Source organism: Oncorhynchus nerka, linkage group LG11 (genome assembly GCF_034236695.1).
Source record: "Oncorhynchus nerka isolate Pitt River linkage group LG11, Oner_Uvic_2.0, whole genome shotgun sequence".
In the NCBI taxonomy this organism is placed as follows: Eukaryota; Metazoa; Chordata; class Actinopteri; order Salmoniformes; family Salmonidae; genus Oncorhynchus; species Oncorhynchus nerka.
This window is the reverse complement of record NC_088406.1, coordinates 46,639,586-46,664,860: the sequence shown is the minus strand read 5'-3', so window position 1 is coordinate 46,664,860 and position 25,275 is coordinate 46,639,586. Positions and strand designations below refer to the sequence as shown.

At 45.7% G+C, this 25,275-nt stretch overlaps 1 protein-coding gene across 2 annotated transcripts; it reads left to right on the top strand.

Moving 5' to 3' along the window:
• The first annotated feature begins 598 nt into the window (after positions 1-598).
• LOC115136988 (bleomycin hydrolase-like) lies at positions 599-24,868 on the top strand. 2 transcript variants are annotated; one of them, XM_029672945.2, is made up of 12 exons: positions 599-693; positions 9,930-10,127; positions 10,802-10,911; positions 11,177-11,318; positions 12,555-12,643; positions 12,926-13,018; positions 19,613-19,768; positions 19,988-20,146; positions 20,274-20,341; positions 20,660-20,777; positions 21,269-21,338; positions 24,556-24,868. In XM_029672945.2, exons 1-12 carry the CDS (start codon positions 684-686, stop codon positions 24,705-24,707), a joined length of 1,365 nt encoding a protein of 454 aa, XP_029528805.1. In that variant the 5' UTR covers positions 599-683; the 3' UTR covers positions 24,708-24,868. The 2 variants fall into 2 exon arrangements, with proteins under 2 accessions (XP_029528805.1, XP_029528804.1); XM_029672944.2 differs by having other exon boundaries at positions 21,266-21,338.
• The last annotated feature ends 407 nt before the right edge of the window (positions 24,869-25,275 follow it).

The window sequence follows — 25,275 nt, the reverse complement described above, 5'->3', positions numbered from 1 at the left end:
GCAAAGCAGTACGACAAAACAACAACACAGAGTTACACATAAACAAACGTACAGTCAATAACACAATAGAAAAATCTATGTACAGTGTGTGCAAATGTAGAAGAGTAGGGAAGTAAGGCAATAAATAGGCCATGGAGGCGAAATAATTACAATTTAGCATTAACACTGGAGTGATAGATGTGCAGATGATGATGTGAGATACTGGGGTGCAAAAGAGCAACAGGATAAGTAACAATATGGGGATGAAGTAGTTGGGTGTGCTATTTACATATTGGCTGTGTACAGGTACAGTGATCGGTAAGCTGTTGAAACTGTTATGCCAAGGGTGTTTATTTCTATTTTAAAGGAACTATTAGTGACAAAACTAATCAGTCCATTCAATTGCCATAGTCTTTTAATATTAATCAAATCCTAAACAGTTCTGACTGAAACTCAATTTCATTTCATTTAATGAATAACTCCTTTAAAATCAGGATTATAAACCTATCAAAATAATACATTCAATTGGTGTATGATGTAACTCCACAGCTAGGACAGACACTGACTTGGGGTTACATTGTAACAATTATGTTTCCTGTTTCCGGTCGGAACTCTGATCGGACTGACTGTCGGCGAATGAGATAAACAAAGAGCCGGTGACTTTTAAAGATATTTAGAAACACTTGCTAACCCTCTTCGTAAACATGGAGACTGGTATGTAATGTGTTACTTTCTCTTATTTCATTCATTGTCACTTGTATAGCCAGCATGTGAGGTTAATTTGCGTTCCCGGCTAGTGTCTAGCAAGCTAGCTAACGTTAGCCGACTAGCTAGCTAGCCTTATATCACTTTTCAGATAGACCATTAGCTAGCTAAATTAGGTAACATAGCTTAGCTAACCAGACAGTTGCTTATGTGTATTTTCACTTTGCTAATGACATGACAGATATTGTTAGCTAGCTTGCTAACGTTAGCCGAACAACATCAGCCCCACCACCCAACGTCTTCCCAGCTATCAATGCCAGAAAAGTTTATGGTTACTAGTAACTAGTTAGCTAGCTAACGTTCGCTAACTATGTAACGTTAGCCAACTATCGGCTTGACAGCTAACTGTGTTAGCTAGCCAGTCAGTCAGTTAACATAGCAAGCAAGTTGAGGTGCCTTCTTTCTAAACAACTTTTTAGGAGAGCATTGTCCAGTGCTTTTCAATAAAGGAAAAACCGATAGGGGATTTAACCCAAACCCTCTGAATCAGAAAGGTGCGGGGAGCTGCCTTAATCGAAGTCCACGTCATCGGCTCCTGGGGACCAATTGTTGCTGGGGCTTAACTGCCTTGCTTAATGGAATAACGGAAGCTTTTCCACCTTACCGGCTCGGGATTTGAATCAGCGACCTTAAGCTCTTAATGGCTAGCCTTCCTGCCTTCCTTTTAATAAAGTGGGAAGCAGTGTTTGTCAACAAGCAGGCAGTGCACGACCAACCCAATACTGATTTGTGCAAAGATGATGCCCTCCCTGGCACCATTAAACATTAGGCTACCAGATTGGGAAGGATGTTTGACACAATATGACAACGGGTTTATAGTGATAGACTTTGATCTTATGGTGTGATTTGGTACCTTGTTGATCTCTGAAAGACTTGCACCCAAAGACTAGAAAAGATGCTAAGTCAGTCATAAAAGCTATATAACAACTCCTATGTAAAGTTGCAAGTCACGCTAGACACCAGTGTGGCACCTTTCCATACAAAACTAAAGTGACACTGACAGTCATTCCCATTCAAGCTTTTCCATTATGTGGAGGCTGCGTTGGAATGGGCTATCAGCCTATCCCTGCGTTTGTATGGCGACACACCCCTCTTGGTTATGTACACTGATTAAATCAGGGTCTTCATAATAGGGTCTCTATTATCCATGTACTGTAGCAAGCTGACAGCAGGAAATTAGGTATGACTTCTCCAACTTGAGTGGTAAAGTTGGAGTATTGAGGCATGTGAGTTTGTCAATCCCTGTAGGAAACAGGGAGGGATCTACCTCAATTTGTCAAAAATAATAACACGTTTTTGTTTTAAAATATTTTCTGATGCACAATGTTTGCTATTCTTTACTATGGTGTGAACTAGTGAATACACCCCAGGAATGGCCAGTATATTTAAACTTTTCTGTCATGGAAAATAGCCTAAAGGACCAGAAGCAATAGGGCTTGAGTCATGCATGATTAAGCAATGGTCTTCTCTGTTTTTAATTGCTGTTCAGTATTTGATGGAATCACACACCAGTATTATTTTGTCAGTGTACCACTACTACAGAGTTCTAGTTTCACATATATAGTACAGTGTCTTCAAAAAGTATTCACACCCCTTGACTTTTTCCACATTTTGTTGTTAGTCTGAATTTAAACTGGGTTAAATAGATTATTATTTTGTCACTAGCCTACACCAATGTTCCCTACATTTTTAGCAAATTTCAGGCCTGCTGAGTGCAAACTTGAACATTGTGAAAATCTGGTGCAACTTCCTGCACGTGTTTAATGTGAACACTGAGGCTGTACCTGCTTTAAGTTGCAGTTTTAACAGTGACCAAGTAGGCTACTGTGGCTATTTGATCATAATGTAGGTCTACCAGAGTGACCTACCATCAGAAACAATGGAGAAAATGCATCCCTAACATTTTATCATGGAAATATAGCAGTGCTATCATTCAGTCTACAGTGGCAGCCAATGTGTGGTGTTCAATGTAGGCCTACATTCCATGAGGCTTTTGAAAAAAAACATACAGGGCTAGACATTAACCTGTTTATTCAGTTGTCCTTCAGATAAGGAGGTGTTTGATGCAAGAAACTACTTTACAAAAATAAATGTAGCATTATTCCCATACCATTATTACAGAGAATCAGGCAAATTATGCTACCTATTGGCTCCTTAGCTTATTCAAGCATATCTCAAAATACAATACTGCCCCTTTAAGACAAAAAAAAGCTCTTGACTCACTTTTCAAAGGTGGCTAGAGTTGCACGTGTTTTGTGCTCTTGTAGGAAGCAATCACTCCCCCATTGCTGACTAAAAATGATCTATACCTGGGCTAATAACTCACAAACTAGCAAAGGATATGAACAAATGTGCACACGTGGCTACATTTATCTTTCACTTTGATCTCAACAAGCACATCTTCTTATGACAGCTCATGCTGTAAACACAGTCCAGTTCAAAGTGAATGGCACATATCCATATATGGCAATGGTCGATTTCCATATAGTCCTATTGCAGCTCTGATTGGTTATGGCGCACCGGTCTGTGTAGAGAGCGGGCCTGAGTCGTGCCTGTCAATACAATAGAATCCTACTGAGATGTGTTCTCCCTACAACAAAATCTCTTGCATAGTTCATTTTGTTATTGTATTGAAAGTGGCTAATATTGCATTGATTCAGTAAAGGGAAATGTTCATAATGTTAACTGACAGGGAAAACTCTAAAAAGTTGAGAAGTTCAATCTCGTGCTTCTCTGCGCAGGCTGATATTTATTTTGCGATATTTATTTGTTATGGCAAGCCTAAATAAATTCAGGAGTAAAAAAGTTGCATAATAAAGTGCATCCACTCTGTAATAATAGTGTTAGATTTTTTTGCATGACTACCTCATCTCTGTACCACACACATACAATTAACCATAAGGTCCCTCAGCCGATCAACGAATTTCAAACAGATTCAACCACAAAGACCAGTGAGGTTTTCCAATGCCTTACAAAGAAGGGAACCTATTGATAGATGGGTAAAAAAAAACAGACATTGAATATCCCTTTTGACTATGGTGAAGTTATTAATTACACTCTGGGTGTATATCAATACACCCAGTCAATCCAAAGATACAGGTGTCCTTCCCAATTCAGTTGCCGGAGATGAAGGAAACCATTCAGGGATTTCACCATGAGGCCAATGGTGACTTTAAAAGAGTTACAGAGTTTTTAATTTTTTAAGCTTTTTTTAACCTTTATTTAACTAGGCAAGACAGTTAAGAACAAATTCTTATTTTCAACGACAGTGGGTTAACTGTTCCTAGGCAGAACGTCAGAATGATAGCATTGCTATGTCAGCTCGGGGATTTGAACTTGCAACCTTTTGGTTACTAGTCCAACGCTCTAACCACTAGGCTACCTTGCCGCCCTGGTTTAATGGCTGTGATAAGAGAAAACTGAGGATGGATTAACAACATTGTAGTTACTCCACAATACTAACCTAATTGAGTGAAAAGAAGGAAGCCCGCATAGAATACAAATATTCCAGAACATGCATCCTGTTTGTAACAAGGCACTAAAGTAAGACTTCGAAAAATGTGACAAAGCGATTAACTTTTTTTCCTGAATACAGAATGTTATGTTTGGGGTAAATCCAATACAACATATTACTGAGTACCACTCTCCATATTTTCAGGCATGGTAGTGGTTGCAACATGTTACATTTACATTACATTTAAGTCATTTAGCAGACGCTCTTATCCAGAGCGACTTACAAATTGGTGCATTCACCTTATGACATCCAGTGGAACAGTAGTGCATCTAAATCTTTTAAGGGGGGGTGAGAGGGATTACTTTATCCTATCCTAGGTATTCCTTAAAGAGGTGGGGTTTCAGGTGTCTCCGGAAGGTGGTGATTGACTCCGCTGTCCTGGCGTCGTGAGGGAGTTTGTTCCACCATTGGGGGGCCAGAGCAGCGAACAGTTTTGACTGGGCTGAGCGGGAACTGTACTTCCTCAGTGGTAGGGAGGCGAGCAGGCCAGAGGTGGATGAACGCAGTGCCCTTGTTTGGGTGTAGGGCCTGATCAGAGCCTGGAGGTACTGAGGTGCCGTTCCCCTCACAGCTCCGTAGGCAAGCACCATGGTCTTGTAGCGGATGCGAGCTTCAACTGGAAGCCAGTGGAGAGAGCGGAGGAGCGGGGTGACGTGAGATAACTTGGGAAGGTTGAACACCAGACGAGCTGCGGCGTTCTGGATGAGTTGTAGGGGTTTAATGGCACAGGCAGGGAGCCCAGCCAACAGCGAGTTGCAGTAATCCAGACGGGAGATGACGAGTGCCTGGATTAGGACCTGCGCCGCTTCCTGTGTGAGGCAGGGTCGTACTCTGCGGATGTTGTAGAGCATGAACCTACAGGAACGGGCCACCGCCTTGATGTTAGTTGAGAACGACAGGGTGTTGTCCAGGATCACGCCAAGGTTCTTAGCGCTCTGGGAGGAGGACACAATGGAGTTGTCAACCGTGATGGCGAGATCATGGAACGGGCAGTCCTTCCCCGGGAGGAAGAGCAGCTCCGTCTTGCCGAGGTTCAGCTTGAGGTGGTGATCCGTCATCCACACTGATATGTCTGCCAGACATGCAGAGATGCGATTCGCCACCTGGTCATCAGAAGGGGGAAAGGAGAAGATTAATTGTGTGTCGTCTGCATAGCAATGATAGGAGAGACCATGTGAGGTTATGACAGAGCCAAGTGACTTGGTGTATAGCGAGAATAGGAGAGGGCCTAGAACAGAGCCCTGGGGACGCCAGTGGTGAGAGCGCGTGGTGAGGAGACAGATTCTCGCCACGCCACCTGGTAGGAGCGACCTGTCAGGTAGGACGCAATCCAAGCGTGGGCCGCGCCGGAGATGCCCAACTCGGAGAGGGTGGAGAGGAGGATCTGATGGTTCACAGTATCGAAGGCAGCCGATAGGTCTAGAAGGATGAGAGCAGAGGAGAGAGAGTTAGCTTTAGCAGTGCGGAGGGCCTCCGTGATACAGAGAAGAGCAGTCTCAGTTGAATGACTAGTCTTGAAACCTGACTGATTTGGATCAAGAAGGTAATTCTGAGAGAGATAGCGGGAGAGCTGGCCAAGGACGGCACGTTCAAGAGTTTTGGAGAGAAAAGAAAGAAGGGATACTGGTCTGTAGTTGTTGACATCGGAGGGATCGAGTGTAGGTTTTTTCAGAAGGGGTGCAACTCTCGCTCTCTTGAAGACGGAAGGGACGTAGCCAGCGGTCAGGGATGAGTTGATGAGCGAGGTGAGGTAAGGGAGAAGGTCTCCGGAAATGGTCTGGAGAAGAGAGGAGGGGATAGGGTCAAGCGGGCAGGTTGTTGGGCGGCCGGCCGTCACAAGACGCGAGATTTCATCTGGAGAGAGAGGGAGAAAGAGGTCAGAGCACAGGGTAGGGCAGTGTGAGCAGAACCAGCGGTGTCGTTTGACTTAGCAAACGAGGATCGGATGTCGTCGACCTTCTTTTCAAAATGGTTGACGAAGTCATCTGCAGAGAGGGAGGAGGGGGAGGGGGAGGAGGATTCAGGAGGGAGGAGAAGGTGGCAAAGAGCTTCCTAGGGTTAGAGGCAGATGCTTGGAATTTAGAGTGGTAGAAAGTGGCTTTAGCAGCAGAGAGAGAAGAGGAAAATGTAGAGAGGAGGGAGTGAAAGGATGTCAGGTCCGCAGGGAGGCGAGTTTTCCTCCATTTCCGCTCGGCTGCCCGGAGCCCTGTTCTGTGAGCTCGCAATGAGTCGTCGAGCCACGGAGCGGGAGGGAGGACCGAGCCGGCCTGGAGGATAGGGGACATAGAGAGTCAAAGGATGCAGAAAGGGAGGAGAGGAGGGTTGAGGAGGCAGAATCAGGAGATAGGTTGGAGAAGGTTTGAGCAGAGGGAAGAGATGATAGGATGGAAGAGGAGAGAGTAGCGGGGAGAGAGAGCGAAGGTTGGGACGGCGCGATACCATCCGAGTAGGGGCAGTGTGGGAAGTGTTGGATGAGAGCGAGAGGGAAAAGGATACAAGGTAGTGGTCGGAGACTTGGAGGGGAGTTGCAATGAGGTTAGTGGAAGAACAGCATCTAGTAAAGATGAGGTCGAGTGTATTTCCTGCCTTGTGAGTAGGGGGGGAAGGTGAGAGGGTGAGGTCAAAAGAGTAGAGGAGTGGAAAGAAGGAGGCAGAGAGGAATGAGTCAAAGGTAGACGTGGGGAGGTTAAAGTCGCCCAGAACTGTGAGAGGTGAGCCGTCCTCAGGAAAGGAGCTTATCAAGGCATCAAGCTCATTGATGAACTCTCCGAGGGAACCTGGAGGGCGATAAATGATAAGGATGTTAAGCTTGAAAGGGCTGGTAACTGTGACAGCATGGAATTCAAAGGAGGCGATAGACAGATGGGTAAGGGGAGAAAGAGAGAATGACCACTTGGGAGAGATGAGGATCCCGGTGCCACCACCCCGCTGACCAGAAGCTCTCGGGGTGTGCGAGAACACGTGGGCAGACGAAGAGAGAGCAGTAGGAGTAGCAGTGTTGTCTGTGGTGATCCATGTTTCCGTCAGTGCCAAGAAGTCGAGGGACTGGAGGGAGGCATAGGCTGAGATGAACTCTGCCTTGTTGGCCGCAGATCGGCAGTTCCAGAGGCTACCGGAGACCTGGAACTCCACGTGGGTCGTGCGCGCTGGGACCACCAGATTAGGGTGGCCGCGGCCACGCGGTGTGGAGCGTTTGTATGGTCTGTGCAGAGAGGAGAGAACAGGGATAGACAAACACATAGTTGACAGGCTACACAAGAGGCTACGCTAATGCAAAGGAGATTGGAATGACAAGTGGACTACACGTCTCGAATGTTCAGAAAGTTAAGCTTACGTAGCAAGAATCTTATTGACTAAAATGATTAAAATGATACAGTACTGCTGAAGTAGGCTAGCTGGCAGAGGCTGCGTTGTTGACTATGTAGGCTAGCTGGCAGTGTCTGCGTTGTTGACACTACACTAATCAAGTCGTTCCGTTGAATGTAATAGTTTCTACTGTGCTACTGTGCTGCTATTCGGGGCTAGCTGGCTAGCTAGCAGTGTTGATTACGTTACGTTGCGTTAAAAGAACGACAATAGCTGGCTAGCTAACCTAGGAAATCGCTCAAGACTGCACATTATCTTTGATACAAAGACGGCTATGTAGCTAGCTATGTAGCTAGCTACGATCAAACAAATCAAGCCGTTGTACTGTAATGAAATGAAATGAAAAATGTGATACTACCTGTGGAGCGAAGCGAAATGCGACCGGATTGTTGAGTGCGGAAGTTCTGTTCGGAAGACGTTGGCTAGCTGTTGGCTAGCTAGCAGTGTCTCCTACGTTAAGGACGACAAATAGCTGGCTAGCTAACCTCGGTAAATTAAGATAATCACTCTAAAACTACACCCTCTAAACTACACAATTATCTTGGATACGAAGACAGCAAATACAACTATGTAGCTAGCTAACACTACACTAATCAAGTCGTTCATACATGTTATCTGTATGCTTGTAATTGTTAAGGAGTGGGGAGTTTTTCAGGATATAAAATAAATGGAATAGACACAGGCAAAATCCTAGAGGAAAACCAGGTTCAGTCTGCTTTCCACTAGACACTGGGAGATGAATTTCACTTTCAGAATGACAATAACCTAAAACACATGGCCACACTGGAGTTGCTTACCAAGAACACAGTAGGGCTTAGTCGACCAAGAGTCGTCTGTTCTTTGGTCGATATTTTAACACATGTATTTTTCCATATACTTTATTTATGGATGATCTTTTTAAGCCAGACACATTTAACAGTTAGGCTGTTGATTATAGACAATTCAGTTTGGGTTTCTCTCTTCACTTTTCTTAGACAGTTAAGGCAAGGGCTGTTTTCTCGCCTCCTGACTCCGCTGTTGCCTTTTCCGATTTGTTATGCACATGGCAACATGGTCTAGGAAAAGGAGCCCATTCAACAGCTCAGTGATGGTTCAGAACCGAGGACAGCGGCCGCTATCCATCGCGGGAGAAAGCACATTTTGTTATCAACTAATATACTTTTTTATTAGTGTTCCACACTTGTTCTTACGTAATATTACCATGTACAATTTCAGTAGCACATGTCTTAGAGTGATGGACTTTGTCATCCCCACGGCCTCCACAATGTTTCAGTCCACTCAGACAGGTGCGAATCAGACAGGAACACTATGATTTTGTTTTTGCTACTGCTCGACTAAAGAAGTCTCGGGCGACCAACGGCTTATCGACCGAAGAATTGATCAGTTGACTAAATGGGGTCAGCCCAAACACATTGAATGTTCCCGAGTGGCCGAGTTACATCTACTTGAAAATCTAAGACAATCATCTTCAGATCTTGTCAAGCAATGATCAACAACCAATTTGGAAGAAGTTTGAAAACAATTCTGGGCAAATGTTGTACAATCCACGCCTGGAAAGCTCTTAGAGAGTTTCCCAGAAAGACACTAAACTGTAATTGCTGCCTAACGTGCTTCTACTAAGTATTGACTCAGGGGTGGGAGTACTTATTTCATTTTCAATACGTATGCAAACATTTCTAAAAACATGTTTTTACTTTGTCATCATGATGTATTGTGTGTAGATGGGTGAGGGAAAAACATTTATCTAATCCATTTTGAAATCAGACCGTAACACAACAAAATGTGGAGTAAGTCAAGGGGTATGAATACTTTCTGAAGGCACTGTATATGGATAATTCCTGTGAACATAGGATGAGAACAGTTTTGTGAGCTCGAGCATATTTGAATTTGATACCGAACTGTTTTGTACCACCTTGTCTGGTGTGGAGTGGGCGGGGCAAGGCATTATTTGAAAGGTCCTTTTGCCACTTTGTTGACAATTCCAACAGTAATACAGTACAACTTTATTAGTCCTGTCCAGGGAACAATTAGGAAACCATTGTCTCTTTGCCAGGTCAAACACAAATAACACCCCCCCTATATTACAGCTCTTTACCACTTTGTTTCATCCAGACTGTTTCCATTTCTAATAAACCCTGTCCTAGCCTGGTCCCAGATCTGTTTCTGCTCTGTTGCCAACTCCCTGTCACGCCAAAGAATTTGCATGAGAATTCCATTCTGAAGTTGGCAAGAGAGCATAAACAGACCGGTAACCAGGCTAACCCTGTCTCCTTAAGAATTACGACCTCTCGCTTGTCCTCCTCAGGTCTGAGTCAGGAGAAGATTGCCTCCTTTGTAAAGCGTTTGCGGGCGGAGCCCAGGTACCTGCTGGCCCAGAATGTGTCCACGTGCATCGACCCGCTGGAGGTGTGTCTGCACAGGCAGACGGTCCAGGACACCGTGCACATATTCCAGCACTCCATCCCCACAGAGGGCAAGCCTATCACCAACCAGAAAAACTCAGGTATACTTACAGATACGGTCAAATATATTGGCACTCTTGCTCTTTACAATGGAGTACAATGGAACAGAGCGTTCTGTTTTTTCTTTTCAAACTGGTTGACTGTCTTTTTTTTCCCTTTTTTTACCCTGTAGCCACCTAAATTACAGATGATTTAGTTCAGGCCATTTTTGAGAGAATACATTATTTTTTTTTAAGTCCTTTGCAGCTGTAAATCAAACAAATACACGTATAAACACGTTTTTCAATTTCCAAATTTTTTTGGTTGAAGAAATTGAAATAAAGGGTGCCAATATATTTGACACCCAGCATCTGCAACTACTTCAGAGGCCTGGCCATGTACAAAGACTGCAAAGCATTGTTCTTCCCTTTTTGAATGGTTGAAGATGGATACATTGTCTCAGAAGTTGATTAGCCTATTACCTCCCCAACTGTTCTGACTGACAACCCGGCCGTCCCCAAACACACTGGTCTCATTGCTGCGTTTTTTGTTGTTGTTGATGCATCATTTTACATGGTTTTCTGTAATGACAAAACCACAGAGAGGCCTAGCTACGTGTCTATGTATAAGGGATAGGGAGCCATCTGGCAAGCAACCATTGAAGCACACGTATGTCTTAACAGTTGCTCCCATATACACGGTTCCATAGTCATCTGTGCTAATTTGTGTGTTTCAGGGAGATGCTGGATCTTCTCGTGCCTCAACGTCATGCGCCTTCCCTTCATGAAAAAGTTCAACATCGAAGAGTTTGAGTTCAGTCAGTCCTACCTCTTCTTCTGGGATAAGGTAAGACCACATTTGTTCGTCTTATTCAAATCACATGTATTAATTTGGGCAACTTTTAGCAACAGTCGCTGGAATATACACAGTGTTTGTTTACATTTCAGCGGTAGGGTGTAAACGGTGTTGGTGTGTATTTCTCGTACTATTAGACTCCTTGTCTGCCTTAAACCCCCTTTGTGTGTGGCGCTCTGTACACTGGACAATATTGTACTGATTGGACGTCACCATGACCCCCCCCCATCATTTCCCTTTTCTCCCCTCCCTTCAGGTGGAGCGGTGCTACTACTTCCTGCAGGCCTGTGTGGAGACAGCCCAGAGGAAGGAGCCTGTGGATGGCAGACTGGTCCAGTTCCTGCTCTCCAATCCCACCAACGACGGCGGCCAGTGGGATATGCTGGTCAACCTCATTGGTCAGTTCACACCTGTTGTTGTCCGATCGGGGGAGTGTTGCTGCAACACTCGCATTATGCTATGTCATTATGACAGTTCCAGTATAAATTTGCTTATTTTCTGCAGTAAAACAGCCTCCGCCGAGTAGTTACAGTCTAGTTATACTGTCCTGAATGGCACCTTATTCCCTATATCAGGTACTACGTCTGATCAGGGGTCATACATAGGGAATAGGGTGCCATTTAGGACTCACAGGTATAACTAGACTGTAACTTTTTATAAATTTATACTGGAACTGTCTAGATTCTGTTTCAAGTGAATTACTAATGTTGTAGTTGCTGTGTAGTTCTTTGTAATTAGACGTTCTATGTAACTGTAATTCTTTGTAATTAGACATTCTATGTAACTGTGTAATTCTTTGTAATTAGACGTTCTATGTAACTGTAATTCTTTGTAATTAGACATTCTATGTAACTTTAATTCTTTGTAATTAGACATTCTATGTAACTGTGTAATTCTCTGTAATTAGACATTCTATGTAACTGTGTAATTCTCTGTAATTAGACATTCTTTGTAACTGTGTAATTCTCTGTAATTAGACATTCTATGTAACTGTGTAATTCTTTGTAATTAGACATTCTATGTAACTGTGTAATTCTCTGTAATTAGACATTCTATGTAACTGTGTAATTCTCTGTAATTAGACATTCTATGTAACTGTGTAATTCTCTGTAATTAGACATTCTATGTAACTGTGTAATTCTCTGTAATTAGACATTCTATGTAACTGTGTAATTCTCTGTAATTAGACATTCTATGTAACTGTGTAATTCTCTGTAATTAGACATTCTATGTAACTGTGCAATTCTCTGTAATTAGACATTCTATGTAATTGCATGCTATATGTGCCACTTTACGTAATGTGCTTGCTCTTCCCCTTCCACTGTTTTAATGAGTCAGGTTAGTGGTTCAGATCAAGTCTGTGTCCCAACTAGCATCATCTTCCCTATATAGTGCATTACTTTTGACCAGAGCCAATGGGCAAAGCTTTAACGTTGTGGTCCTCTGTGGCTCAGTTGGTAGAGCATGGCGCTTGGAACTCCAGGGTCGTGGGTGCGATTCCCGCTGGGGCCTCCCATATGTAAAATGTATATACGCATGACTGCAAGTCGCTTTTGGATAAAAACGTCTGCTAAATGGTGTGTGTGTGTGTGTATATATTTATCTATTTATTATTATCTTTCCCTGATCATCAGAAAAGTACGGAGTTATCCCAAAGAAATGCTTCCCAGAGTCTCACAGCTCCGAGGCCTCACGGAGAATGAATGACATCCTCAATCACAAGGTAGGTTTACTCACATTTTTACAACATTCTGATTCATAAAGATGTCTTGTGTGGTAATACAACACCGAAACCAAGTCCTCCTGTTTCATACCAAGGCAGTGCGAGCATATACACTCTACTGAAACACCACGGAAAGAGCGCGGAATCCACCTTTTATTTAGGTGTCGTCTGTTTTCTTATAGAAGCCCCAGATAACTAACCCTAACCCGACATGCGCCGCAATGTCACGAGGTAATGAAGTTCCCTGTGCAGTATGTCATGCCAATGTTCCCTGGCTTTCAGCTGAGAGAGTACTGTCTAAGACTGCGGAACATGGTGGCCAGTGATTCCACTAAAGCCGAGCTGTCTGACGCCATGGACACCATGATTGAGGAGGTAAGCGCATGTTAGGGAAAGAGACACACAGCGCACCACACACACACACACTGTTTTCCTCAGTACTTCAATAATGTTGTAGGACTGCATCATTTTCTCCAGGGGGGGCTGTGTAACAGCACATAGATCTGTGCTCCATCCAGGGAGGAAATAGGTCACAAGCTGTAACACGCCTGTATGTATTTAACACGGCAGGTACTGGGTAGGCAAGGACAATAACCATTACAGCTCCAGTTATTATTAGGCAATATTTGATTTCAGATTAGATTTTGGCCATTCAATTCAAATCTTGGCCATTCAAGTCTATCTGTCGCCTGTTGTAGCAGCACACAGAGGGCTACAGGTTGATTCAAAAGGTGTGTGTGTGTGTGTGTGCGTGTGTGTGTAAATAGTACACTACCCAATCTAATACCGTTGACTTGATATTGTATTGACTTTCAGCACACCACTGATTCCTCGATCAAGTCTAAAGTGGGACTGTCAGACAGTTGGGTCGACCCTCCTCTGTTCAGATTGATATCTAGGCCTGATAGTTACATACCACCGCTGTTGGAATTGGTTGTAGCTATATTTCCCCTAATTAGTTTTCTACCTCCAATCAGGATGACATAAGTAGGCTTAGAAATGGAACCGCTTATAAATGTCCAAATAGCGATGACCTTTTTTTTTGTTAAACTGCTTTATCGGTAGTAATGAATTAGGACTATAATCACAGCCCCTCCCAGTGCTGGATAACATTGCGTAACCCAACTCTTACACAGTTAGCAACAATGGCTGTAGTGATAGGGTCTGTACTGTTAATAATCCACTGGTGACGGCATGTGATTCTATACTTCTGGCAGCAAAAGAGAGTGTGTGTGTGTGTGTGTGTGTGTGTGTGTGTGTGTGTGTGTGTGTGTCCACGTGCACTCACACACGCCTCACGGACCTGGTGGCAGAATGTTCCGTAAACAAGATCTTTATCACAACGCTCCTGACATTAAATGGCGTAAGGCAATTTCACTGTGAGAGGAAGTCATAATGTCTCAACATTCCCAGCACCACTTAAGACAGAGGAGCGTGTGTGCGAGCGTGTGTGTGTGCGAGCGTGTGTGTGTGCGAGCGTGTGGCCAGTCAGTCAATATCACACAGCCAAAGAGAGAACATTACATAAAGGATGTATGTAGCTTTTGTGTGGAGTGGTTTTGTTTGCCCCTGACTGCTTGTTTAAATAGATTCTGTGTCTACCTCCCTTACTGCTCTGAATGCCCTACGCTAGCTACAGTCCGCTAGCTACAGTCCGCTAGCTACAGTCCGCTAGCTACAGTACGCTAGCTACAGTCTGCTAGCTACAGTCTGCTAGCTACAGTACGCTAGCTACAGTACGCTAGCTACAGTCTGCTAGCTACAGTACGCTAGCTACAGTACGCTAGCTACAGTACGCTAGCTACAGTCTGTTAGCTACAGTCTGCTAGCTACAGTCCGCTAGCTACAGTCTTCTAGCTACAGTCTGCTAGCTACAGTACGCTAGCTACAGTCTGCTAGCTACAGTCTGCTAGCTACAGTACGCTAGCTACAGTCTGCTAGCTACAGTCTGCTAGCTACAGTACGCTAGCTACAGTCCGCTAGCTACAGTACGCTAGCTACAGTCCGCTAGCTACAGTCTGCTAGCTACAGTCCGCTAGCTACAGTCCGCTAGCTACAGTCCGCTAGCTACAGTCCGCTAGCTACAGTCCGCTAGCTACAGTCTGCTAGCTACAGTCCGCTAGCTACAGTCCGTTCTGATTGTGCAACACTCCCAGCTCTCCATCGTTGCAGTTCTTCTATGACCAAGAGATGTTTTTTTATTTTTTTGTTAAAGTGTTTGTCCACCTGGTAGTAGTTTGTTTAGTGTAACGCAGCTCTGACAGCCAGGGGGAGTGTGGAGAGAGAGAAAGGGGGGATGTTGACCCGGGAGGGTGAGGGGTAACCAGTGCCTCTCGTCCCGTGGGCGTCCGTACAGAGGAGGGCGCGTTGACTGCGCTTCCGGGCTTCTATTTATGCTTGGCATCTTTTGCGACAAGTGAAACATCACTGTTGTGCCGTGATTTAGATTAGCTACTAGCTAGCGAGCCAACAAATTAGCCATAATTAATTAGGCTGGAATACACACTGTCGGCTGTGATCAGTTAGTCGGGTCCTTTTTCATTAATTAACGTCTCTGTGTGCTCGTCACTCAGCATGTTGTGTTGACACAGTAGGCTTGCGTCCCAAATAGCTCCCTATTCCCTTCATAGTGCACTATTTAGGGAAGAGGGTGACATTTGGCACCCGGGTCATTTAAAACATGTCATGTTCAATTACAGAGTATTGCAGTCCTTTTCGGAGTGTTGCATGTGCCTTCTATAGAACTGTCACACATTGCAGTGTTCTGGGTTCATACGACTGCACACACAAACCATGTAAACACCAAGTATGAGAGGTTGTGGGTTTTTGTGTGTTGGTGTGTACTTGCACATGTGTGTGTTTCAATGTATGCTTAGAAGTGGTGCGTGTGTATATTCAGAAGTGGTGTGTGTCTGTGGTTACATTTAAGGTGTGTGTGTGTGTGTGTGTGTGTGTGTGTGTGTGTGTGTGTGTGTGTGTGTGTGAGAGAGCTGATCAAAGCCCCCAGACCCGGCCCTCATTAAGCCAGGGGATGTCAGGCCTACTTTAGGTGGGGAGGGTCTGAGATTGTGCACGCTCCCTGTGTGACGGTGGGCTGGAGACCATCACTCTCTCCCATCCAGGCTCCACATGACAGGCCTGAGAACCAGAGAGGCAAGGCTGCACCACCATGCTACACGCCAGCTTCAAAGACCCGTGGCCTCCCTTTTAATGTCCTGTTCTCTGCAGAAGCACAGGCATATGTACACCGTCACAGGCGTGCAGGAGAGCACAACACAGGGAGACTGTTACAAGTTCACACACATGTACACATGTAAACCACCTCCGACTGCTAGCACACGACCACACGTACTTTGTTACACACACACACACACACACACGTTCCTCACATCCTCTGCTCATTCGGTCCGGTACATGTGGCACTGCGTCATGCAGACGGAATCGTAAACAGTCCTATGCTGCTTCTACTGTATAGAACGTGGCTATCTGGGCGTCGGACATTCTGAATAGAAATTCTCCTTCAGGCACATGTGACTGTGTTCAATATGAGTGCTGTGTTTGTAGATTGTAAGGAGTAATTGATTGGACAGTGAGTTGAGTGACATGATACATTTTAGAGTGGCTATGTACATCCCAAATGGGAACCTATTCCCTATGTAGTGCACTACTGTTGACCAGGACAGAGGGCTCTGGTCAGAAGTAGTGCACTATAAAGGGAATAGGTTCCCATTTGGGACGTAGCCAAGTGTGTTGGCTCAGCGTTGGCTGAAGCAGCAGGTCGCTGTGGGTGGGTTTGTTATTGTGTGGGCTCGTTTGCCAGCGCTGAAAAGCTGCCTGCCACACTTCATAAACTCATATTTCTTAATTTAACAACATTGTTACAATCTGTAATGACCCCATGTGTTTTCTGTTTACAAGGCCAGAAAGTCTCAATCAACCCCAGTCCGATTCTTCTACCCCAGCTGCTCTCTCGAACGGGTCACTTGCATTACAGTTTCATCTAGGCTCTGTGTCCCAGGGCTTTGACTCGAAAGCAGCCGGCCCGTAGTCACAAAGCGTGCGTGAGTTGGAGAGCTGATCCAGGATCAGGTCCATCCTTTTTATTCATTGTGATTCGGAAGGAAAAAACTGATCTTAGTTCAGCACTCCTGCTCTGAGACGCTTTGTACTGGCCTTGGCAGGTTCCGCCCTTCACAGTTACCAGCACAAGGTGTTTTAGTGTGGCGTGCTGTTGTTTTGTTTGTTTATTTCTCTCCTAACGAGCTGATTTCCCTCTGTTTGGGCAACGGGAGGTAAATCAACAAGCAAACAGGCATGCGTGAGCCGAGGAGGAAAGGATGGAGCGAGTGTGTTGCTTTAGCATTGATGCTAACTGGCTGTCGTGCTGCAGGTGCTCCAGTGTTTACTGCCAAGCATGCAAACACATGTTACGTAGGTACGCTCAAAGGCTAGCATGATCCGCTGAGACAGGCCCTATTACAGGCCCTATTACCCACACCTGGGCTTCATCCATGTCACATGACACAAGAATATGATCTGCGGGGGGCTGGCTGTGGATCTAGAAGATCTTCCAAAATCTATTAATTGCTGAGACTGTTCAAATTAAATGGGTTTGCAGGGCTTTTCTGTAGATTATGAGTACAGGGTCTTGTTCATTAGGCACCAAATGGATAAAAACGGGCAGGAAGTGGAATATCTTCAACCTTAAACTTGTCTAATAAGAACGAGCCAGGTCTTAGACTACTGTTAATCCGTCCCGTGTTACTGTCTGGTTTGGCCTTTACGAAGACGGACACTTTCTTATTACAAAGTGTGGTTTAATGTTTATCCCAGGCTATTAATGTCCTCTGGTGCAGGCGGTGCAATTTCCCACTACAAACACGGGTCACTCCGGTTTCCTGTCAATAACAGGGGTTCCCAGCCGCCATCTCAGCTAAGGCCCTAATTCAACCCTGGCCAGGCAGAAAATCAGAAGACGGGTGGCCTTGAAGATGCCCGTCTGCGCTCAGAAACTAAACGGCTTACAAACCCTCAGCAACCAGTCCCCGACAGGCTGCAGGCGTGGGATTCTTTCTGTTGTGTTTTGCGTTCATTCACCAGCTCCGCCCACCCACTGAAGCAGTGTTTTGGAGTGGGAGGGAGAGGAGTTACGTAGTGTACGTCAGAAGATATACTGACAGTGACACAGACATTAAAAAGAAGGCAAGCAGTCTCTAAAGAATCTGGTCTAACATGGTCCAGCAGTCGTAAATCGCCCCTCTCCCCCTTCCATCCTAAATGCAGTGTGTCTGTCCTCAGTGGAAGGGCCAGGGTAGGGTGGCAGGAAGGGAGGGTGGGCCGTCTGCTCCCCACACATGGCCCTATCGGCCTCTGCTTGTCCATGCTGATGGATGGCTCTCTGTGTCCTGAGAGGGAGAGAGCCAACAGGATTGGTTGGATGTCTGTAAGAGATTCGGTAGCCTAGTAGTGAGGAGGACTGTACTAGTGCTGAGAAATGAACCGTGGGTGAACACCGTGAAGGAATACAATGGAAAAAGTCCACTCATAATCAACATTTTAGCGGGTACAGGACAGAAGAGACAGTACCCAGAGTCTTGGCGGTAGTGCTATATACATGATTCTAATGGAGACGTGCCCAGCCCACCCAGTGTCTCGTGCTCATCTTCGCCTGTCTGTTTTGGAGGCAGGTGATTCAATATTGACTCACTGAGGGCTGTGCTACTGCAGCCTGCTGACGTCAGTGGGGCTCTGGCTCATTGTTTTGTGAAGAGCCTCGTTTCACCGGGTCTACATGGGTGCTCTGTTGTGTTTGGACGGGCAGGGGCGTTTATTTAACGAGACGGGGATGTGAGGTGGGACAGGGGCCGAGGGCACGGGGTGAAGGGGCCTGTTTGTGTGTTCGGAGCATCTGGGGCCCGTGCCGGTTAAATTCAGGGCAGGGATGGGCACCGCTGGCATTTAGTCTGCGCCGTGGGGCAACGGGACAGTGAAAACAAACCTGGAGTCTTCAAGGCGCTGTCTTGTCTGTGTGTTGGGAAAGGTGAGGGTCTGGGAATGTGACCTGGTGTGCTGTCTTGTTGAAAATATTTGTATTTATTTAACCTTTATTTAACCAGTTGAGTCAGTCAAATATCACATTCTTAATTTACAACAAGGGCCTGTGTGGGAATAGTTGACTACGATCACCCTGAACACAGGAATGCTATTAGTAGTTAATGTAGTTGACACAGTGGAAAAGTGCAGCAGCAACGGCCCCTGAGTGTCTCTGCTTTGGTGAAGAGCAAAAATAATTCCCCAGCTCTATTTTCACCCTATGAGGAGTTTAATTTGTCTGGACTTTTTTTGTTGCTGAAAATAGTGGGAGTCAATGGGAAGTCCTTGTAAATATATAGAAGTGCGTGTCTGTGTGTATTGTATATGTGTGCTCGTATACTCGCGGTCGGACTTCCTACGTGCCAGTTTGGGAGTTAGCGTGCTATTTTTAAGCCTGTTTGTGATCGGCAGCCTGCCGCAGCATTATCAAAGACAGAAAATGCAGGGGTTTCTCAGACCACCAGAACACCCGGTTAGATAATAGACATAGGATGGCAAGTCCTCCTTAGAGGGACATTCCTGAGATTTGCTGTATCAAGCTTATTCTGAGAACCCTGTCAAAACAGACTGATGAGGCCAGAGGTACACCAGGGGAACACAGTCAGAAGCCACAACGACAGGAAGAACGAGCCCTATAGCCAGGCAGAGTAAGAGGGAATGGGCTTTGGCAGGGTGGATATCCTCCTCACACTACTGTTAAGCTCTTTTTGGTCCCCGAGTTCGAGTTTTACAATGGTGCTTTTTGAGACTATGTGAGGGATATCAATGTGCTGTCTGTGTCTTATAGTGGTAATGTATGACTAACCTAAGTATTTAAAAAAAAAAAAATCTGGTCTGTTTTTCAGTTTTTCTTTCGTGTGTGTGTGCTGCGTACAGGTCTTCCGGGTGGCGAGTGTGTGTCTGGGCAGCCCTCCTGACTCCGTTTGTTGGGAATACAGAGACAAGGACAAGAACTTCCACCGCATGGGCCCCCTGTCCCCTCAGCAGTTCTACAAGGAGCTGGTCAAGCCCCTCTACAACATCCAGGACAAGGTCAACTTTATTGATTCATTTGAATCAAATATCAATATAGGCTTTGTGTCATGCAGACCGGAGTTGATCATAATTCATTATTCCGACTCAGGAAAAACACGGCGCCCCGTTTGTCTCTATTAGACCAGGAACAACAACCTCTCTATGATCATACCCTCTCTCCCTGTGGTACTTGATGAGCTGAGTCTGACCCCTGGTCTCGCTCCCCCGCCACCACAGGTCTGTCTGGTGAATGACCCGCGGCCTCAGAACCCCTATGAGAAGCTGTATAGCGTTGAGTTCCTGGGCAACATGGTGGGAGGACGCAACACTCTGTACAACAACCAGCCCATCCAGCTACTCAAAAAGGCCGCCGCGGACTCCATCAAAGAGGGAGAGGTACTGTGTGGGGGGGTGGGGTGTGTGAACGTGTCCGGGAAGTTAGACGAAGGCTGTGTTTGAGAACTGAGTGAGTATGCAGGGAGACTGCCTGTAACGTCTGTTTCTCTCTCTCTCTCTCTCGTAGGCTGTGTGGTTTGGTTGTGACGTGGGCAAGCATTTCCATGGCAAACTGGGCATCAATGACATGAATGTGTGAGTATTAAGAGAGAGAAGCATACTGCCCTACCAAGCAAAAAGGGCAGTAACTGCTCATTTGTCATTTTTGCTACGGTAAATACATGCCTAATTATGTGGACAAATCCTGCCTCGTATTGTGTTTTTGAGAAAATGGGAGTCATATTAGCAGTAACTGCACTAGGTTACTATGAAACCAAGGTAAATAGCAGTTACTGCCTTTTTTGCTTGGTAGGGCAGTATAATTGCAGCAACATCATATGTATAAGTCACTATCAATCAGATGTGTGTGTGTGTGATCTCATCCTGTCTCTCCCCGTGTTCCCCGTCTCTCAGGTTCAACCATGAGTTGGTGTTCGGGGTGTCCGTAAAGAACCTGTCCAAGGCAGAGAGGCTGATCTTCGGAGACTCCCTCATGACACACGCCATGATCCTCACCGCTGTCACCGACAAGGTAGCACACACACTACACATGCACCGCATTTGAGTGTTTCCCAGTGACTCTGCACCAAAGGCATCCAGTGTGTGTTTACAGTCGTATGAATCGGTTGCAGGATTTAAAATGGCTGTAAATCCCCCCGTAAGTGACCCCAGCTGTCTCCTCCTTCCCCTCAGAACAGCTGGACAGTATTTGGGCCCTAGGCTACACAGCATAGGAGTTACCAGTCCTGCACCCCACTGGGGATCCTGCACTCTTCTCTTATTGATGAACATATTGTATAATCTTCTGTATATATCATCATGTACCATGTACTCCATGAATGACAGGCGTAAAGCAGAAAACAGACTTGTTTGGACTTGTTCTCCATTTGTTTGGTGCATCCCGCCTCCTTATCGGGTAGTACAAAATTGTACACCTTTTGATTTCTCTCTTCTGTCTCTCTCCCTCTCTCTCTCTCTTCATCCCTCTCCCTCTCTCTCTCTCTTCATCCCTCTCTCTAGCAGGAGGAAAAGGATGGAGGTTATGAGAAGTGGAGGGTGGAGAACTCCTGGGGGGACGACCGTGGGAATAAAGGTGAGAGCGCTGAGTTGGCCAGAGGTCAGAGGAGGAGAGGGCCCGTTCTCACGCAGTCTTGTGACGCCTCTCGCAACACGAGAGCCCCTCTAGGTCCGCCTGAGCTGAGCTATGTGAAAGCCCAGACCCCTCGTCTCTCTTCCCTCTCTCACACCACAGGGCTTAGTGTACAATCACAGGGACAGTTGAATTTCCTGTCAGGTCAATTGAATTTGAAGTAGGATTAGGGAAAAAATGCTCCCTCCCCACCCGCCTGGCGTTGTTATGAATTTATAATTGACTTCTGGTGTGCAGGGCTGGTTTTGGTTTGGGGTTAGTTTTGCGGCATCCTCTCATGTCTGGCCCCCTACCGTAGCTTTGTCTGTTAAGGCTATGAACCCAGGAGGAGAGAAAGCGCATCAACGGGGCTTTTTCCCCTACTCAGACAACGGCCCTTTGTCCCTCTCACAACACCGCAGTGCGCCATTTTGTTTCAACCTCCAGACTTCCTCTGTGTGGAAGACTCCGACACTGTCAAACCACAGGCATGGGTTCAGATAGTATTTTTCTTCCATCAAGCGCCGCTAAAACATTTGAAAGGAAACAAATACTGAACCCACCTTACGTTGGGACTGCATGGCTTTTTAATCAAAATATGTAATTACCCCCCCCCCCCCCCTCCGTCTCTCTCTCCCTCCTCCCCCACTCTCTCTTCTCTGTCTCCATCCCTCTACATTCCAGTGCAGATTATTCGGGTTTCTGTTATGTAGTAACAACATTCGGGTCAACGACTTCATGTCATCTGCATATTGAGACTATAAAAAAGTCCTACCACCAAAGCCTCTTCAAATCAACTGTATTTCACGCATATCCCATTCCATAAACATCCAGATGGGCGAAAGCCTTCATATCCGCTCTCGTTTCCCTCGGATGTATTAATAAAGTTATTGAAAACAAACGATATGGAGGGCGGCGGTGGAGAGCACTGTTTGTTTGACAGCTAGAGACTGGGGGGGCTTGTCAACGCCACGACGGACGGAGAAAATGTGTGTTTGTAAGGTTTCGAGGGTTAACATCCCTCCATTTGCCTGTAATATTTTGTTTCCCTCAAGAGGATCCTGCCTAATTAGGTTAACACCGTGGTGCCTGGTACAAACTGCCCAACCCCTTCAAACACCAGGGCTTTTCTCAAGATAGATTATGTTGGCCTTCGAGTGCACTATTTGTATTTTTACACGGTATTATACAAATATGGGAAATGTGGGCCAATCTGACTTGATATTCCCTTGTGACAGATTGTTTATAGGCTAGAGATGCCCTCTTCAACGCACCTCTGGGATTCTGCACCACTCCTATTACAACTACTTCGGTATAGTGAGAAACAACATTTGTCCTGGCTATTGCGATCCCCTTGTTAACATACTCTTTCTATCTGCTATTACAATCTGCTATTACATGTGGGATGGTGACGTCATCGCAGATAGGTTTTGGAAAATAATTGTCTCATTCTCGCGAACTAAGGAGACGATGGAAACGGCCTGTGTTGTTGACGACATTTCAGCTGTACTGTTCTATCTTAGGCAGGACAGCTCATCTGAATTAAACTCCATCCACAGCTCTCCCTGTAAGACGGTGTAGGACACATCTGCAGTCCCCAGTAAGACAAATAATGACGCTATACGAAACCACCACCCGACACACACACACACGCACACGTCTTTCCTGGAAAGGAAGAAGACGCAGATTGAACACACAGAATCAGGGGTGTTGTTTTGAGCTCAGGCACGTTTTTACGTGGTCCTCGTGACGTCATCGACAACTCAACTTTTCAGCGGGGGAGTGATGCGCTCTGAATACTCTGCCTGGGTCCAGAGATGAGAGGAAAGTCAAACAACAGTCACAACCTGGTCTAGTGCCCAGCTCTGACCGTTACACAGTCCTGCATGACCACAGGACTATAGGTTCATTAGGCACCAAACGGAAGAAAACAGTCTGAAACAGGGAGGGACTGCCTGGACTTGTCCAATAAGAAAAGTTTGTTTAAAAAAAAAAGAAATAAAAAAAAATGTTTTCTGCTGCGTGCCAAATTGAACCCGCCCGTGCCTGCTCAAATCCCAAGTCTTCCCCTATCGCCATGTGGACAGATTGGATCTGTTCCTGTCTGTCTGTACTCTGGGTTGTTAGTTTGTTCAGACAGGCCTATTGCCCTTGTAGATAAATTAGAACAATGTATGAGGAATACCCTTTGTCATTAAAAATCCTGCTCTCGCTGGTCTAATCTCTTGACGAAATGTCAAGTGTTTCATATCAAGTGTTTTATATGCTGTTCTTTATGATTTGATGTACTCTCTGTCACCCTTTCTGTGCGAGAGAGGCCATGGCCTGTGTGTGTACGTGTTCTCAGGGCCAAGGTTTGTGATTAGGATCATGTATACTGAAGGTTGTGTTTCTGGGCTTGTTATGAAAATGTATTAGAGCAGGAGGAAGTGGCATTCGAGACATTCTTTAGTCCGTTTTTTTGAGGGGGAGCAGGGTAAAGTGGCCTAATGCTGTGTTAATTAATAAAAGGATGTGTGTGGGACAGTCCCTCCCTTGCAATCTGGAGATTTATCGAGCTGGGGTGTGCGAGTTGACAACTGAAGTGTGGGACAGACTTGGGTTCAAATACTATTCGACATCATTTCAAATACTTTTAGCTTGGCTTACCTGGTGCAATGGAACCAATATAAATGTCCCAAAAGTGCAAACCCAGCCCACCTAGCACTCCATGCAGGCTAAAGCAAACCAGTCCTAGCCATGCATTTGAAAGATTTCAAATCATATTTGAACCCAGGTGTTGTGTGGAACAGACAGACAGGGTGGGGTGGTCCAGGGTGGGGGTCCATCCTTCCCTCCTCCTCTCCCTGTGGAACAATAGGCCGGAGTTCAGGGGTGCTGACGGACGCCCCTCTTATCAGAACTCACACTTCAGAACACTCGCACTCATTGCTTTCAGTATTGGGCAGTCCACTGAAGTACAGAGTGAGTCACTGGTGTAAGCTGTTAGCTAATGGATTTCAGACTGCCTGGTCTTAGAGACGGGTGTTAATCAAGACTAATGATTATTAAAAATAAACTCCAGCAGCTCATAGGTGATCTTGACGCTCCACTGATTGAATGGATCTTATCCCAACATTATCAATACACCTTCATCAGGTCTTTAACTTTATACTTTAACCCAATGTATCTGTGTGTGCAGGTTACCTAATCATGACTGACGAGTGGTTCTCTGAATACGTGTACGAAGTGGTCGTGGACAAGAAGTACCTGGCCCCCGAGGTGCTGGAAGTAATGCAGAAGGAGCCCATCGTCCTTCCTGCCTGGGACCCAATGGGAGCCTTGGCCTTGTAACTATGGAAACAGAGGGTGCCACCCCATCTCACCCGCCTGGTCTCAACCCTGGTCTGTTTGACTCCGCCCCATCTCTCTGGTTTTACTCCTCCATTGACTTCCACCCACCACAGCCTGTTCTCTAGACAAATAATAAAAGTTTGTTTTTTTTACTGGAAAAACACGTCTTCTTTCTGCCATTTTGTTTCGTCCATGTCCTCTTGTACTTCTCTCCGCCACCAGGCACCAGTGGAGTTTATTGCAATTCAGTAGTTTTTTTGTCCCCTCTGGCTTCTTAAATGTTCTGCGGGATGTAGAAAGCTCTGGGGTTGTTTAAAGGTTGTTATGGTCTGTATGTAACATCTCTTTGTTAGGGCTAGTTGAGGGTCACATCCTACGTAAGTTGTCCATCCCAGTCTTTCACCAGAAGACAGACACACACACACACATCCACACCATCAGTCCTAGCTGTATGATTGAGGCCCAGCGTAATGCCGTCCCTTCCTCTCTGCTAGCTTCCCTAGGTCAGAGGTCAACCTAGAGCGGCCAGAGTGAAGTGTGTGAGTTAGGCAGGGGTATCAGGAAGAAG